Genomic DNA, 16,436 nt, shown 5'->3' with positions numbered 1-16,436 from the left:
CTTGGAGTTTGTTTTTCACGTTTTTAATTACTCATGTTTTTTTCTTTCTTTTCCACATCCGCTATTCGGATTAATTTCGATCAATTTGTCATAATATCGATCTTTCCCAATTCACTAACAACTCTCATTTACTTGGGCCATTATTTAATCTAAATAAAAGTCTGACTTCTTGAAATTTGATCTTAGAAATTGTAGATGCATGGTGATTGAGTATTCCAGTAATAATACAGATCTGAGATCGCTAAATGGAAGTAGAGCGAAAAAGGTAAAAAATGAGAATATTCATTATTATATGAATTATTCCTTGATTCCGTGAGTTTCTCTACATCGCGTTGTTGATTTGCTAAATTGATACTCGCCTTAAAAGAAGACGCTACCCTTGAGTCCGAACGCTGCAAGTTGAAAGAGGAAAATTGGAGACGCACCTCAATCCGACAACTGAGTACTCAAGAGCTAAATCGCAAGGTGCTGCCTCTACCAGGAAGTCCGCCACTTCCATTTCCACCCAAGCCGGGACTAGTAGGACGACTTCCAGCAGCCCATTTGGGGCTTCGAGGTGCGGTACTGGTGGAGCGAGTTGACGGACGATTCTTGCGAATCTCCCGAAGTTCCTCTTCCTTCTTTTGCAGGAAATCATCACGCTGAGCAAGTGTAATCTCTAACTCTGAGATGCGGGCAATATAGGCGTCCAATTCTGCTTTGTTGCTGAGTTCACGGACAGCGACAGTATTGCTCGAAATTCTCCGCAGTAGGTCCTCATTTTCTTTTCTAAGAGTGCGAGCCTCATTTCCAGCTTGAGCAGCAACATTGGAGGCGTTCTGATATTGCTCGCGAGTGTATTCGGCTTGATGACGTTCGTAGTCTGACTTGCGTTCGAGACTGGAGTTCTCCTTGGTAAGTCGACGGACTTCTTCCCGCGCCGTCTCCAGATCAGCAAGTGGTCCGGGAACGGACTTCAATTCCAGTCGAGCTCCTTCAAGCTCACGATTCAGTAGTGTTCGTTCATCTCTCAGCTTGGAGATGTCTTCTTTCGATCTGTCTGCGAGGGATTTCAGGGATGCTACTGTCTCCAACAGCGAATCGCGCTCCCGTCGAAGCTTGTGCTCACTTTCGGTTCGACTTTCGTAGCGATATTGAAGATCATTCATGACACTCTGCCAGTCCTGGAGTTTTGATTCCATGGCGACCAGTCTAGCCAAGTTTTGAGCCTTTTCCTTGGAATAGAAGTTTTCCATTCCATCCATGCGTCTCCGGAGAATTTGATTAGTGTGGTCAGATGGGTTGATAACATCTGTGTCATTCGTTGGGCTGATATCGCCAAGATGTACACGTTTCGTCTTGTACGCTTCGTGCTCATCATTCGACTGCCTTAATGTTAGTCAAAAGCAAATAGATAGAAAAACTGTATACCTACAAGCGAGCGTTTCAGTGTAGATGGTCGAGGCCTAGTCGATGATATTGAGGCCTCTTCTGCCTCATAGGGAATGAGAGGTAGGGGTTTAATCGAAACCAGTGGCCATGGTCTAGAGCTGTCTGTGAGATAGCCAAAAATCTCCGCGACATTCTCGTGCACGTCAAGGGCGCCATCTTGAATATCACCCGCCGCATAATGGAGGCAATCTGTGAAATGAAGAAGGGCCAAAATGCGATCACACTGGGGCATATCTGGCAGGCAGCGCTCAATGTGTTCACATGTATTGGCGACAAGAAGCCAGATTAATGGAAGAGGATCTCCGTTTCGAGTATATGTCTGTCGGATATGCACCACTGATGAACTCTTGGAATTGAAGGTAGCATCGAGCAAAAATATAGCAGAAGGTTCTTTGAAAAGATCTCGTACGCTGTCAGTCGAATGAATTCCGAAGCTCAGAGAGCCTTTAACCAGAGATATTTCCACGCTTCCACCGAGCTCTTCGCGTGGCCGAGTGTATTCAAATCCTTTACCACGTAAATAGCGCTCGATAAGATTTTGCTTGTCGGTTCCATGAATTGCTAGAATGATGTGGAGATTATGCATGCTCGCGATTTCGATGAAATCTCTCAGAAAAAGGAATTTGGCACTATTACTCTCAGCCCACAAAGCCATATCCTCAAGATTGGTGTCTCCATCCGTTAAGTGTCGAGAAATGTTCAGATCTGGATGGGTTGTTACGTTGCCCAAGGCTGCTATGACCTTCTGTATCTTCGACTGCAGATGCTTTCGCTATGAAATTAATATTAGAACAGTGCTCATACTTGAGCTCGGATATGAGCTTACTTGGTACTCATGAACTGGGGTACCACTGTTAAACGTCTCCAGGAAACGCTGAAACCGCGGAGCAGCATGTTTCAAAACATTTTCATAGTCAGACTTGACTCGAGAATCCATAGGAAGAGTGACAGCAAATTCACCTGGACCAAGACGGACAGATCCTGGTGGTATCTCTCCGATGCCCTCGAATGCACTGGGCTGAATGGTGAGAGTCAATGCACTGGGTCGAGTATCTTGACCGCTGCGGGCTGAATGCAAAGATAGTGGTGGTCCAGAATGGGCATGATCCGCTGAGGTAACATGAGATATAAAGATAGAGTCATCATCGAGTCGTCTACTAAGAGATGCTCTTTTGGGGAAAGGTTTGGGCACAGCAAATTCAGGAGCTTCAGTAGCCTCTGCTGCTTCAATGTCACCCGCAGAAGAGGATGTCTGGCTTGCGCTCACACTTTGAGCCGGAGGTCCCAAATGAAGGTCTTTATCGTCACCCATTTTGGGCCTTGAAGATTAGAATTGTGAAAAGATGACCTTGACTAGATTCGAGTATGAGTTGAATGCGGCAGAATGCCCTGCAGGCTTCGGAATGCCGATAGCAGAAACTAGTCTGAGGGAAAGTACTAACAGAGCAAATCAATCTCTTACCAGTGATGAAATCAGTGTTCGAAATTAAAGAGCCTTCGATGTAAAGCAAAGATCAGTTGTAAATCAACGGAATTTAGAGAAGGTGCTGAGGTAAGTTACGGTATAGGATGGCAACTCTTGTGGAGATGCCACCGCCTCACGTGGTGATAAGCATCGAGCTTTTATCTTATCTCTGACCCACTTTCGCCGGTACTACGTATTGAAACGGGGAACGCTCATAGGCAGTGCAGTCAGAATGCACAGGTCGATTCAACTATGAAGAGACGTCGGAACAACTCATACAATGGTGGGAATGGAACTCTATGATAGAATGTCCAGAAATGGAGGTAGATGTAAGCATGACCTTCTAACTATGGGACGAAGTCCCTTCTATTCCTCTCCCGGCATTACTTTGACCGTCCTACACACCGCCTTCTTAGAATATCGTACTATAAGGGTGACCTACTACAGGATAAATTTCACAAATAACTTGAATACAGGTCCCTGCTGTACTATCTATCGATCAAGGCTATTCCTTCTCAGTAGATGCTTAGTGAACACAAATTTAAACAGCACCATTGACTTGGTTCCGTTTCCAGGCATCAAAATCAGTTCCAAGCTCTTCGATCGTCTTGATATCACTTCGCTGCTCTCCAAGCTGAATAAATGCCCGTCTCATCTCAGGAAAGGTTTCTCGCATCCACCGCTCTCGATCTCCCCAATAGCTTCCATACTTCCCATTCCCGTTATTGACCAATCCTGGACGAGGCTCCGCCTTTGCTGCCCAATCATGTAAAAAGTTCATATGATTGACATCCGCTGGGAATTGAAGCACATGAAATGCTTTCCCTTCACCTTTCTGTACGATTTCAGACTCTTCCCATTTTTCCATATGCGCTTTTTTCGGAAGTTGTAAGCGACCAGACAAGACCCTAGAAAATACAGCTGCTTGGTTCTCTGCCATGGGGTACGGTATCGCCTGCTGCAGCAGCTCAGGAAAAATAAGTGTAGGATGTTCTGTGTAAAACATATGTTGATACACGTTTCTCGTTCGCCAACCATCAGTCACAACAGAAGGCTGGAGAGTCGAAAGGAATGGATAGGAGTATAAATATCCCGTGCAAAAAACAATGGCATCTATTTCGTCCTCGATGTGACCATTGGCAAATCGTATAGCTCGGTCATGTTTCTCCGGAGCTAAAAACTCGACGATCTCCGGGTGAATAATTCTGTCTGATGGTGCAGATACTGCCAAGTAGGATTCGGACTGCTGCGACATCAAAATCTTGCCCTTGCTGACCTCACTAATTTGAGCACCGATGTCAAGTCCCGAGGCAGCGCCTCCTACCACTACCACCTTTTTTCCTCTGAAAATTTCAGGTGAGTCGTATAACTTTGAGTGGGATATGACCCCTGGATAGGATTTGTCCCAATCTTTGATTCCAGCAATATCTGGCAGGTACGGAACAGCGAAGCGGCCACTTGCCACGACCACCGAGTCGTAGGTTTTAATGGTGTCGATACCAGTATGAAGATTGGTGGTTTTCAAGTCCCAGGTACTCAACTTAGAATCTCTCAATTTAACCTCCTTGACTTGAGTCTGGAATTGGATAAGACTCCTGATGTCGCTAGCATATTCATCGAGGTATTCCTTCACAGTGTTGTGCTTTGGGAATAGCTGGGCTTCTTTTGGAAATGGTTTGTCCGAGTAACGCATCAGTTCCTTGGGAATGTTGGTTTCAAGTCGATCATATAACGGAGAAATAAATATTGCCTCTTTCGCGCCCCCAGACTTATTTCCCCATATCGGTTTCTCTAGGGACTCGTGGGGAGTCAGTTGGGGAGCTGTGGCCAGCTGCTCATTCTTTAAGGAACTTGGGGTATAGTTCCAGATTCCTCCAACGGAGCTTCTTTGCTCAAATACATCGATTTGCTCGAAGTATTTCTCTTCCAATAGATATCTATGAAACAAATTAGTTTACTTCGATATGGATATGGAATTTTGGAGGTATTTGGCCATACTTGACGGAAGCAAGACCAGAAGGACCAGCACCGATGACAGCTAGGCGACGAATTTGGTTGTTGAGCGGCATTATTGATAGAGAAATATCAGGCCACTGCGAGGGGTTTTGTTTTAGAGAAGCAGTGGATCCAAAGTGGAGTTGTTGCTATAGCTCCAATAGAACTTGGGTTATCATTGCGCCAACTGGGAATTGTTGAAGAATAGACAGTATTAGATTAAACAAGCTTAACCTGTAGGTGCTATTGTAGTAGCTTAATTCATTCATTCAATTCTATATTAAGAATTAACCGAATTAAACATATAAGTAGATCAGTATTTTATCGTAAATTCCGTTTGGTAAAAACGAACTCGGGCATGCAATTCTAGCTTAATCGACGTAACGTGACATTGGTATTACCAACGCAATCTTCACCAGTCAACGAGACCGGCGCTCTTTGTCCTTGTCTTTACTCGCGTTGGTCTCTTCCACCGTTCAGTAGCCACCGTCACTTCGTTCCTTATATGTTTCTGACATGCATTTTATCGCGAACTATTGATGTTGGGAATATCGGCATGATGGACGCAACCTATCAATCTCCGACCAATTCGTTGCCGCCCTACACCAAGGTCCCGATCGCGCAGCTGTCCCCTACCCTTGACCAACAGGAGGAGAAATGTATCAACGCAACAGTCACTCTCATCTGGCCCTACTCTTCAGTGACCAAAACCCTCAGTCTCCTACTCGCTGAGCCAGATTCCCGGCTACGACGATCGCATGGACAAGTAAAGGCAATATTCCATGATCACGTCGCTAAAAGGATTGCCGAATCACATATTGGTATCGGCGATAATGTTTGTCTGGCATTGAAGGGCGCGAGGCTCTCGGCCAATGATACAGTGTCACAAACCCCTGGGAGATATATTGGATGGGATATTCACTTCGAGACTGAGCTGTCAATTGAAGTATGTTGAACTCCAAATCCCCAAGATCAAGCCGATATGCTAAAAGTTATATTATAGATCACCCAATCATTGAAAACTCCAACCACAATTGTTATCGAGCAGAATGCCACTGACGCGTCTGATCCGCCCAACACACCCAAGAATCCAAGCGCCGAAAATTCGGAACCACTAGGCCAAGCAACTTGGGCATCAGGTTCTCCCGCTTATCTGAAGTCCAGCCCTCGCTTTCTCTTTGGAGGACTTGGTCATTTGTACAGTCCATCATTGGAAGACGATGGATTTGTGCCTGGAAAGGGTCGAAAACGTCCGCGATACAGCCTTCAAAGAGATGATTGGCATATTGTAGAGGAAGCTTTCAGTCCGGAAGAAGAATTAGCCCCTCTCGACTGGTGGGAAACTTCCTTGGATGAGCCATCAGGAGAAGAAATAATTAGCGAGGACGCTTCTAAGAAAGATGACTCCCGCTCTAACAACGACATCGACATCCTCGACACACCCGATGCGGAGATATCCGAGGCTCACGGCCCATCATCTCAAGAACAGCCCCCCGTCTTCATTAAGCCTTCACTTAAACTGACCGGAGACATTTTCGGGAACCAAGTTGTGCAATCAAACAACGCGTCAACCGAGAGAGTTGAAGCCAGTCTTGAGAACCCTTTACGATCAGCTTTTCCCCAGCCTACAGATACGCCTCAGCTACGGCCAATCCCTTCCCCTGCGCTTCCAATTCCCTCACCACTCATATCCACCCAAAATGGCTCACAGGAATACTTTTCAAGCTTCCACGCTGTCTCCCAGTCGCAGAGTTTACCATCAGTTTCAATGGATGCGAGCACGGATCACATCACCTCAGAGCCGAACTCTCTAGTTGAGACGCCTCCAACATCTCAACCGCAAACGGTAATGGGTTTCGCAGATGTTATGGAGAATGTTCAGCAAAATGATGGACACAGCTTCCTTTCGAGGCTGTTCGGTCCTCAACATGTGCCGCCTACTATCTCATCAGATAATTTAATGACTCCTGCATTCTCACCAACTTTCTTCTGGCCAAGCAATTTCGGTACATCTTCCTCTGAGATAAAGCAAGAATCTGTCAAGCCTGGATTTGAAATGTCCCAAAACGATCCACCGCCCGCCGCAGGCTCAGCAGAAGGTGAACATAAGGAAATTGTTAGATCCATAGAAAGCGAAACGGCCTACGATGATGACGCAGTGGAAAACGACGAGTTCTCAACGAATTCTCAAGGACAGGACAGCGCTGGAGCAATAGATGATCACTCTCCCATTGATGTGGTCATGGCCGAAGGTGAATTAGATGATTGGAACTCAGAAGACGTTCAAAGTGAAGATGAAGCTGCGGAAGAATCTCAAGTTCAAAAAAATCAGGATCGGTCTCAATCTAGCTTCAGTGAGGATGAGGGCTCAGTCACAGATAACGACGATGTTCATCATGCGGAGAATATTGCAAGAGATTCTATATTGCAATATGATGATGAGGAACGTGCAGGCGAGGAAGTAAGTGAACTGGAATATGACGACGAAGAAGCAGAGGACACGCACGAAGAATACGACGAGGATGTGGATGAAGAAGACGAAGTGGAAATGCGTGAAGAAGATGATGAAATTCAATCAGAAGCATACAGTGATGAGTCGGAGGCATCGGATCTGCCGCAATTACCACCATCCCAACCGGAAGTGATTCTACTCGACAGTGATAGTGATGATGAACTGGCGTCAGATCAGCCACCTTTGACGCACCCTCTACTCCAAGAAAGCAAATCGGACCGCAGATTGTCAGATATGTACGTTCATTCAGAATCTGGCGACGAAGAGGCGGAAGCGGAATGGGATGTTGATGGAGACTCGCAAGACGAATCTTTGGGAGATGAAGAACCTGAAGAGGGCGAAGCTGAAGACAGTGAATCAGATGATGAACTTCACACCAGTAAGAAAGAAGATGACTCCTCGGTGGATGTATTGACTCAAGATCAATACTTGGCTACACGCACCTCTCGTGAGCCTTCAGCAGAAGAAGGGTTGAATCAGACAACTGTAGATGCCGGCGCATCAACACCAGATGATGAACTTGTGTCGGATACTGGCATCAAAGCCGCAGTAGAACCTGATTCAATTTCGTTGGATTTCAATGAAGCAAGCCCCTTGCAAGATAGCTCGATATCAGAGGACAGCGACGAAGGAAATTTTCTTACTCCATCACAAGGTATCATCACATCCTTAGACGATGTTAGTGATCGAAATCTGAACGATTCAGTTTCTCGTTCAGAGAGAGGAAATCTCAGTGACTCGGAGCAGGGAGCAAAGAACCCTTCCGCAGGAATTGATGATCCGCAGCTTTTGACACCCGATCCTACCTATGAAGCGGCCCATGACTCCCAGTGGACTTTATTCGAGAAGAAAACGACAATCGTACCCACCTCTGATCTTGAAATGGACACTTCTCAACCACCGTCTATGGAAGGTGCTAGCCAAGCCGATCTGGAGTTGGCTCCTTCGCCGCTTGAAACAGATGGATTAGTGCCGAAAGATTTGCCCGGTCACGAGCTTGCCGCTGTTGTAGCAACCATAGAGTCCGATGAAGGGGAACAAAAACCAGACCATGCTGGCGAAGAAAGCAGCACACAACAAATCGCTCTGGTCGGCGATCAACCATCTCCTAATCGTCATGCCCATGGATTGCGCAGTAAACTGTCTTACTTTGCGCCTCTTGCGGCGCTTATTGACCATTACAATGCTCTGGTAGACACCATTTCTATTGTTCATGACATATCCCCAATCGTCCGAGCTACTTCCGGTCCCAAAGATTGGTATATGACAATTCAACTCACCGATCCAACCATGGCAGGAACTGTTCTCCGAGCCCAAGTATTTCGACGCTACAAAAATTCATTGCCCTCAGTGACAGAAGGCAATGCAATTCTATTGCGAAATTTCAAAGTTCGGAGTTACGAACATACAGCTATTCTCGTCAGTGTTGAAACTAGCTCGTGGGCCGTGTTCGATGGCTCAGGTCCAGATGCAAAGATATCTGGGCCCCCCGTCGAATATGGCGCAGAGGAGCGAGCCTATTCCTCTGGATTACGAAAGTGGTACAATGAAATTGGCACATCCATGATATCGGACCAGCAACTTCAAGCATCCATTGCAAGGGATAGCCCTGATCGACAGGTTACTCCTGGTAGTGTCGCATTAAGCGAAGCGGGTAGTTTTGATTCCAATCCGCGCTCGCGGGGATCGACACGATCTCCACGAGGCTCACGACGATCACGGAAAAGCAATAGGAGAATAACGATTCACGAACTGCGAGACGGCACGCGTTACACTGAGGTTGGATCTCCCAGCAGCAAGGAAGACATCCATGAGCTACGTGATGGTACGGTTTATGCCAATTTGTGAGATTGATCTCATTTTGAATCATGTATTCCATAGCAGTAGCATAGCAGTGGGTATTATAACAATGTACCAGGTATAATTATCTCTATCACTATTCTCTACCGACGTCTAAGTTTAGATACCGTTCAACGTTCACCTGGGCATGATTTATGTACACTTCACATCTTGGATATCTTATCTCCATGGAAGTAATCTGCACTAATCGCGGCGGCTATCAACTGGTTCGCGATAGCAGTCCTCGGAGGCAGCCGTAATCCTCCCTCCTTATATTCGGGGCCAGCAACGCCACCCAAATCGCTCACACCAACACGCAGAGCCTCTTGCACTTCCTCAACTGGGAACCAACGCGCGTCCTCCAATTCGGGATCATGCTCAAGGTTAATCTTCTCATGCGCCGGGTCACTCACCTGCGCAATTGCACCAATCATCAAGTTGGCCGGGTATGGCCAGGGTTGCGACGAATGGATGACGACCCGTGACAGGGTCACACCAGCTTCTTCCCATACCTCTCTCCGCACAGCATCTTCAATTGACTCTGCCGGTTCAATGAAGCCAGCCAGGGTCGAGTACCAGTTCGGTGGGTACCGTTTATTGCGGCCGAGTAAAACCCGCTTACCATCTGCAGACACGACAGCCACAATAATAGTGGGATCGGTACGAGGGAAATTCAGGTTCGAAAGCGTAGTGCGGGTAGTGCATGCAGGACGCTCTTCGGACTGGCCTTGGGCAACTCGGGCTGCGTCTGTCGGCGGGCAGGTACGCTTGGTTCCAGCGTTTACAGACAGCGTAGGATTGCCACAGGTTCCACAGAAGGTATTGCGGTTGTTCCAGTCAGTCAGAGCACGGGCCTGTGCGTAGATAGCGGCTGTTGTATAACATGAGCCAATATTCTTTTTTTAGATAATTCAATGGACATACCTTCATCCGGGCTAAATGACATGACCACCCTTGCTTGGAAGAAAGAGAGCCCCTTCTCCTCCATGGTAGAAATTATATCCTTGGCGGCTGTCTGTTGAGCATCAGACCCCCTAGGTGTGATATCGAGAGCAAAATATGGAGAACCCGTGTAATTTTTCCATGTTAAGCCCTCCTTGCGGCTCTCGTCCAGACCGAGAAAGATCAAGATTGGGTTCGTCTTTCGCGAATCAAAGCTCTTAATCAGGTCGTCCTCAGACTGGTCAAATAATTCCTGCGACACAAGCTTGCGTACTTCGTCATACTTGGCATAGTACAGCTCGGCTGGGGAGCGGGTCAATGGAGCGAGGTTGTTCAGAAGCACGAATTGCGCAGTTGGGTGCTTCAGGGCCGCAGAGATAAATGGATATTCAGAGCGAAGGAAAGACAGTCGGTTGATAGGAGAACCTAGGGCTTCGGTTAGTCTTGCTTCCACAATGTTCAAACAATAGACCTCGTACTGGAGAAGTAGTTCGCCGTCTCTTTGCCAAAGCGTCGTGATAGCATAGATTCGGCGAGCATATGAGCCGGATTAGGGATTTGAGAAACACTCATTCTAGTCGATATTCTTTTATATACGGTATAGACTATTGACTCTGAATAGTCTCATGAATTGCAAGGCTGTTAACCGGAAATCCCCCACGATTTATCAGCATTGCGTCTTGTATTTTTGGTACAGAATCTTTCACCGGAATCACGCCGATGAGATTGAAAGAGGGGTATAATTACGGTAATACAAATACCAAGCGGGGAAGACTCCCCACACACGTGACCTCATAAGATAGGCCTCTTTCTGCAACTTTGATAGCTTCATTGTACACCAAAGTCGATCACCATGGGGCATCTAATCACTTTAGCAACATGGTAGGTCTTTTAATTGCTTGATAATGAGCTTCCTATACTAATTTGTTAGCTCTCTCAACCAATGGGCCCTTGATTTTGAGGGCAACGCGGCCCGCATTATCGAAAGTGTCCGGCTAGCAAAGGAAGCTGGCGCAACTCTGCGCGTTGGTCCTGAGCTGGAGATCACCGGTAAGCTGGTACCAAAGTGATCCCAATGGAGTGACTGCTAAATGATTTTGTAGGATATGGCGTTTTGGATGGATTTCTTGAGGGTGACACATTCCTCCACTCGTTCGAGATGTTGGCCCGCATTATCGAACACCCAGACTGCCAGGATATTGTCGTCGATGTCGGTATGCCTGTACGCCACAGGAATGTCAGATACAATTGTCGGTAAGTGCTGCTTCGGTGTATATTTGTATGTCTGAGATGACTCACATATCTCTCTATCAGCGTGATTTTCTATAACAAGAAAATCGTTCTCATTCGGCCCAAGATGTGGCTAGCCAACGGTTCGTTTTCATATTGCTATACTTGAAGGATTTTTGTCGTATCCTAATATTATTTTTTCTGTTCAAGACGGCAACTACCGAGAGAACCGACACTTCACGCCGTGGCAGCGTCCCCAGGAGGTGGAAGATTATTATCTCGAATCGATTGTCGGCAACATTACAGGACAATATAAGGTCCCATTTGGTGATGCTGTGATCAGTACCAGGGATACCTGTCTGGGTCTGGAAACTTGTGAGGAGCTGTTCACTCCTAATGGGTATGTCGTTTTACAGTCCTTATGAGTATATCCCTTCTGACTTTTGAACCAGACCCCATATTCCCTACGGCCTTGCTGGTACGTCGCGTTTAGTTTACATAATAATCCATTCAGTTGACAAGTATAGGCGTGGAAATCATTTCCAACTCTTCCGGAAGTCACCATGAACTCCGGAAGCTCGACACCCGGATCAACCTGATTACTCAAGCTACAAAAGTGGTACGAACTATTTATGCCCCGACACTGCTCCTAATTCATCTAATTCTCAATAGAGCGGTGGTATCTATTTGTATGCGAACCAGCAAGGCTGTGACGGTGACCGTCTATATTACGATGGTTGTGCCATGATCGTCATCAACGGTGATATTGTCGCACAAGGATCTCAATTCTCATTGAATGATGTCGAAGTTGTCACTGCAACAGTAGACATTGAAGAGGTATGAAGCTATAATATTTACTGATTTTAAGATGCTAAATCTGGCTAGGTTCGAACATATCGATCCAGTGTCAGTCGTGGCATGCAAGCAAGCAAGCAAACGCCCTACGTCCGTCTTGACTTAGACGTTCGGCTTTCCCGCCGATTGGAGGAGGCAGAGCCTAGCTTGATAATCTCTGAACCGATAAAGCCTCGAATCCATTCACCTGCAGAAGAGATTGCTCTAGGGCCAGCATGCTGGCTATGGGACTACCTTCGACGGTGCGGTGCTGCAGGTTTTTTCATCCCTCTCAGCGGTGGCATTGATAGTTGCGCCACATCTGTGATTGTGTTTTCTATGTGTCGACAGGTTCTCAAGGCTGTCAGAGAGGGCAATGAGCAAGTGATCAAGGATGTGCGTCGGCTCTGTTCTAAGCCAGAAGATTCAAACTGGCTTCCTACCAGTCCACAGGAAATATGCAAGTAAGTTTATTCGGTGTTACGATGTTCTGATATTCGCGCTAAAACTTGATCATAGTGCCATTTTTCACACAAGCTACATGGGTACTCAAAACTCAGGCCAAGAGACCAGAGATCGTGCCAAGCGCCTGGCGGCAGATATTGGTGCATACCATATCGACTTCAATTTTGACACTGTTGTGACTTCCATCATGAGCCTTTTCGCGGTTGTCACCAACTTACAGCCACGGTTCAAGGTCCATGGAGGCTCTAATGCTGAAAACTTAGCACTTCAAAATGTTCAGGCTCGACTGCGAATGGTTTTGGGCTACCTATTTGCGTCAATGTTACCGACTGTCCGTCAAAGACCTGGTGGTGGCGGTCTATTGGTTCTCGCATCCTCGAATGTAGACGGTATGTCAATATCCACTCTTCCTGCAACATGTGACGCCTTTACTAACTCAAATATTAGAATGGTACGTGCCTGGAGCAATTCAACTAATATTCTAATCAATTCTGGAGTCTTCTAATACCCCATCTTAGTTTACGAGGTTATTTGACCAAATACGATGCCTCCTCGGCAGATGTAAGTTTCATGTTTTTACATGCACACAAATTTTTTTACATGCACACAAATTATGAGTTATGTTAACGCAATGTATCATCACAGTTGAACCCCATCGGTTCAATCTCGAAAGTTGATCTGAAGAAATTCATCTGCTGGGCCGGTGATGACTTCGATCTTCCCATCCTGGAAGAATTCATAACCGCAACCCCAACTGCCGAGCTTGAGCCGAGAACAGCAACATATGTGCAATCCGATGAGGCTGACATGGGTGTTACATACGCAGAACTAGGCACATTCGGTATGTCCCAATTCACTTCATCTCAGTACATCTATCATCTTCCCCAATGCTAATTTCAACGCAGGTTATCTCCGAAAGGTTGCCAAGTTGGGCCCATGGTCGATGTATGAAAAGCTGCTTCATATGTGGGGCAATGATTTCAGTCCTCGTGAAATCTACGAAAAGACTCGACACTTCTTCTACTATTATTCCATCAACCGACACAAGATGACGACTATTACACCAGCATATCATGCAGAACAATACTCTGTCGATGACAACCGGTTTGATCACCGGCAGTTCCTCTGTAAGTAAAGCTTCTTTGTTTCCTCTCCTGGCCTATAAGCTAACTATATAGACCCGTCTTTCTCGTGGGCCTACAAGAAGATGGAGGACAGCGTCAAGTTCTGGGAGTCCAAAGGTTGGACAAATGGGAAGTCCCAAAAAAAGAGTGTCAAGGCAGATTGATAGACCTCATTCGCTTTCAACGTTTGATTTTGATGTGTACGTAACTACAAGAACATAGAAGTAATCATTATTCAATTCAGTTCACCTCGCTAGCTTTCTCATTAGTGGTGATCCATGAGTGCCTAGATACAATATATATATGTCCGCAGCCAATCAACATTGTGACCTAAGCTGTCATATCTAAACACTCTGGTTGAGCTCGTTGGGGGAAATCTTTATATCACTAATCTTCTAAGCCCCTTCCTTCAGAAATACACTCACACCATTCCAATGTGGAAGTCTATACACTACCTTATCCTTATCGTCTTGACCTCGATCTCGTGACATGAGTAGTCATCACTAGCGCGATTTCATTTCTAGGACCTATATCTACCATCTCCTCCCAGGTCCTAATATATTTTTTCTTTCTTCTTCAACCATCCAAGTGCATGGGTATTACGTATATCAGTGAGGAGGAATCCGAGATTATGTTTTTGCTGGTTGAAAACTATCAACCTGACTGCTCCTTGCCTTCATGGCCAGGGAATTTTTTTACCCAAAAGATTACTTCTCATCTGCAGTATTCATTTTTTTTCATTGCTTGATGACCCTTGTGGTCGCGGGTAGAGAAGAGAGGTTACTACAGCTGTGAGTCTTTTCAAAGTTGACCTTTAATATCACACGTCTTTATAGTGGCGAGCGCATGAAATTACGTATGAAACTCTCTAGGGCTCTTCTTCGGGATCATCAATGGACATTTCTCTTCACGCCAGGGTAACCGAATGCTCTTTACTGTAGGTTATGGTCTGTCTGTTATAAACGTCTTGTGCATCACCATAAAGAAAACAAAAAATGGCGTCAAATTATTGTTTCTTTTTTTTTTTTGAGGTAGCAAAGTATGGATGCCATATTAACAATTTTTTGGCCTAGGTACAAATGGCGCTAATTAAAAGCCGAAAAGTAATGAAGTCAGGGGTCAGGGGTCATCAATTATCATAGAGGTCATCTCTGAACTTATTCGCGCCAGAACCAGCCATTCTTTGACTGGCTGCCTGAGCCATCTGACTTTTTATGTTCAGGGTGGGCATTCGTGAGTTCGGTAGACGAGTCAGTCTCCTCAGTACCATCATCATACCGCTTTGTGCTGACCTTCTTGATCTGGACTGAGCCATCAGGCAGACGAGTACGTTCTGTTCGTGACATGGTCGAGATAACACGACGGCTTGCAGTTTCTGACTCGGCGATATCGGTGCTCGATACTGCAGGTGTAGTGCCCAATGCTTCTTCTGTTTCAGGAACAGTCCTGCGGTTCCCACCTGAGACGGCGTCTATCCAACTCTCAGCCTCGTAGTCTCCCTCATATTCAGTTTGTGGTGTGTTCTGGAACCTGCCCCGGAACCTGTCCATTTTGTCTTGTTTTGCCTGTCGTTCAGCGAATAGAGCGCGGAGTAGAGGACTCGTATTTTCGATCACGTCCCTGGATATTCCACGTTCTAGTGACTCGATATCCTGTAGGAAGCGCTCATACAACTCCAATTCTGTCTCAGCTTCGCGCCCATTCTGCGATTCCTCTTTTGGTGTTCTTTCCCTCAGCTCCAACCGTGGAATAGAATGATTGTACTCCCCATCAATCCACTGATCCCCCCAGCTGCGACGCTTTATCATCTGCCTGATCCACTCGTTCCCGCTTTCGCGCGTTGTCTTTGGCATTAAAGCATCGCGTTCGAGCATGGGCTTTCCATTCTGCAATCGGAGAAGATCTTCAAAGGCTTCGCGCCACTGAGGCTCAGATGTTTCTTTATCCGTCTCCGTTCGCACAGAAGACATGAACACGCCATTTTCGCGCCGTGGACGAAGGCGCGTCTCGCGCTCAAGATTCAGCGGGGAGTACGAGCTGAACATCAAGTATAAAACGGGCCAAGTCGGTGAGAATTCCCTGACCATGTCAGAGAGGAGGAAACTAGGGTTTGTGTGACGTGATGGCGAGCCGGGAGAGAAGAAGTCCTCGAATCGATCAAGGAGGGAGTGGAGGCCAAAGAATTCATTGCTATGGATTCCTTGCAAGGCATCTTCGGTCCATGAAGTCCGCGGGGTGTTACTTTTCTTCTCGCCATATGAGTTTTCCTCTCGATCTCCCGATGAGCTGCTTTCATCTCGATCTTGTGAGTAGTCGCGGTCTCCCGCGGGATCGGCACTAGTCGTACCGTTCCGCTGACGGTAGGCCATACTTTTGTAGCCTTTATCGTCAGTAAATATAGTCCAGTGGTCGCTGCGTGGAGGCGTTATTGAGGATGGGAGGCCGGTGATGGACTGTAGTACAGACGAGACTTGCTCATCGGCAAAACGGCAGATCGCAACAAACGGGTTTGTCTCGTCCTGTGGTGAGTTTGAATCATGGCAATTATCTTTGTTGTCTCTATCTGCAGGCATTGTATCGAGTGTAGAGATTGCAGGTT

At 46.4% G+C, this 16,436-nt stretch overlaps 6 protein-coding genes across 6 annotated transcripts; 2 read left to right on the top strand and 4 right to left on the bottom strand.

Annotated features, from left to right (window-relative positions):
* Nucleotides 1-446: 446 nt before the first annotated feature.
* N7495_001249 (uncharacterized protein) lies at nt 447-2,743 on the bottom strand (the record flags this gene model as incomplete). The annotated part of the gene is made up of 3 exons (XM_057203919.1): nt 447-1,364; nt 1,415-2,203; nt 2,258-2,743. 3 exons carry the CDS (start codon nt 2,741-2,743, stop codon nt 447-449), a joined length of 2,193 nt encoding a protein of 730 aa, XP_057067992.1.
* A 694-nt stretch (nt 2,744-3,437) lies between these two features.
* Nucleotides 3,438-4,965, bottom strand: N7495_001248 (putative flavin dependent monooxygenase; the record flags this gene model as incomplete). Its single annotated transcript, XM_057203918.1, has 2 exons — nt 3,438-4,833; nt 4,895-4,965. 2 exons carry the CDS (start codon nt 4,963-4,965, stop codon nt 3,438-3,440), a joined length of 1,467 nt encoding a protein of 488 aa, XP_057067991.1.
* A 482-nt stretch (nt 4,966-5,447) lies between these two features.
* N7495_001247 (uncharacterized protein) lies at nt 5,448-9,251 on the top strand (the record flags this gene model as incomplete). Its single annotated transcript, XM_057203917.1, has 2 exons — nt 5,448-5,837; nt 5,937-9,251. 2 exons carry the CDS (start codon nt 5,448-5,450, stop codon nt 9,249-9,251), a joined length of 3,705 nt encoding a protein of 1,234 aa, XP_057067990.1.
* A 155-nt stretch (nt 9,252-9,406) lies between these two features.
* N7495_001246 (NAD(+) diphosphatase) lies at nt 9,407-10,757 on the bottom strand (the record flags this gene model as incomplete). Its single annotated transcript, XM_057203916.1, has 3 exons — nt 9,407-10,113; nt 10,167-10,610; nt 10,664-10,757. 3 exons carry the CDS (start codon nt 10,755-10,757, stop codon nt 9,407-9,409), a joined length of 1,245 nt encoding a protein of 414 aa, XP_057067989.1.
* A 280-nt stretch (nt 10,758-11,037) lies between these two features.
* On the top strand, nt 11,038-14,001 carry N7495_001245 (glutamine-dependent NAD(+) synthetase; the record flags this gene model as incomplete). The annotated part of the gene is made up of 15 exons (XM_057203915.1): nt 11,038-11,066; nt 11,116-11,234; nt 11,288-11,438; nt 11,499-11,557; nt 11,625-11,814; nt 11,867-11,892; nt 11,942-12,033; nt 12,087-12,251; nt 12,300-12,712; nt 12,768-13,102; nt 13,161-13,164; nt 13,232-13,274; nt 13,359-13,554; nt 13,619-13,840; nt 13,892-14,001. The coding sequence occupies 15 exons, from the start codon at nt 11,038-11,040 to the stop codon at nt 13,999-14,001; spliced, it is 2,154 nt and encodes a 717-aa protein (XP_057067988.1).
* Nucleotides 14,002-14,994: 993 nt separating this feature from the next.
* N7495_001244 (uncharacterized protein) lies at nt 14,995-16,410 on the bottom strand (the record flags this gene model as incomplete). The annotated part of the gene is made up of 1 exon (XM_057203914.1): nt 14,995-16,410. One exon carries the CDS (start codon nt 16,408-16,410, stop codon nt 14,995-14,997), a length of 1,416 nt encoding a protein of 471 aa, XP_057067987.1.
* Between the last annotated feature and the right edge of the window lie 26 nt (nt 16,411-16,436).

Source organism: Penicillium taxi (assembly GCF_028828555.1).
Source record: "Penicillium taxi strain IBT 34144 chromosome Unknown utg000001l_segment0_segment0, whole genome shotgun sequence".
In the NCBI taxonomy this organism is placed as follows: Eukaryota; Fungi; Ascomycota; class Eurotiomycetes; order Eurotiales; family Aspergillaceae; genus Penicillium; species Penicillium taxi.
Note: the sequence above shows the minus strand (reverse complement) of the source record. Positions and strands in the feature narration are given on the sequence as shown.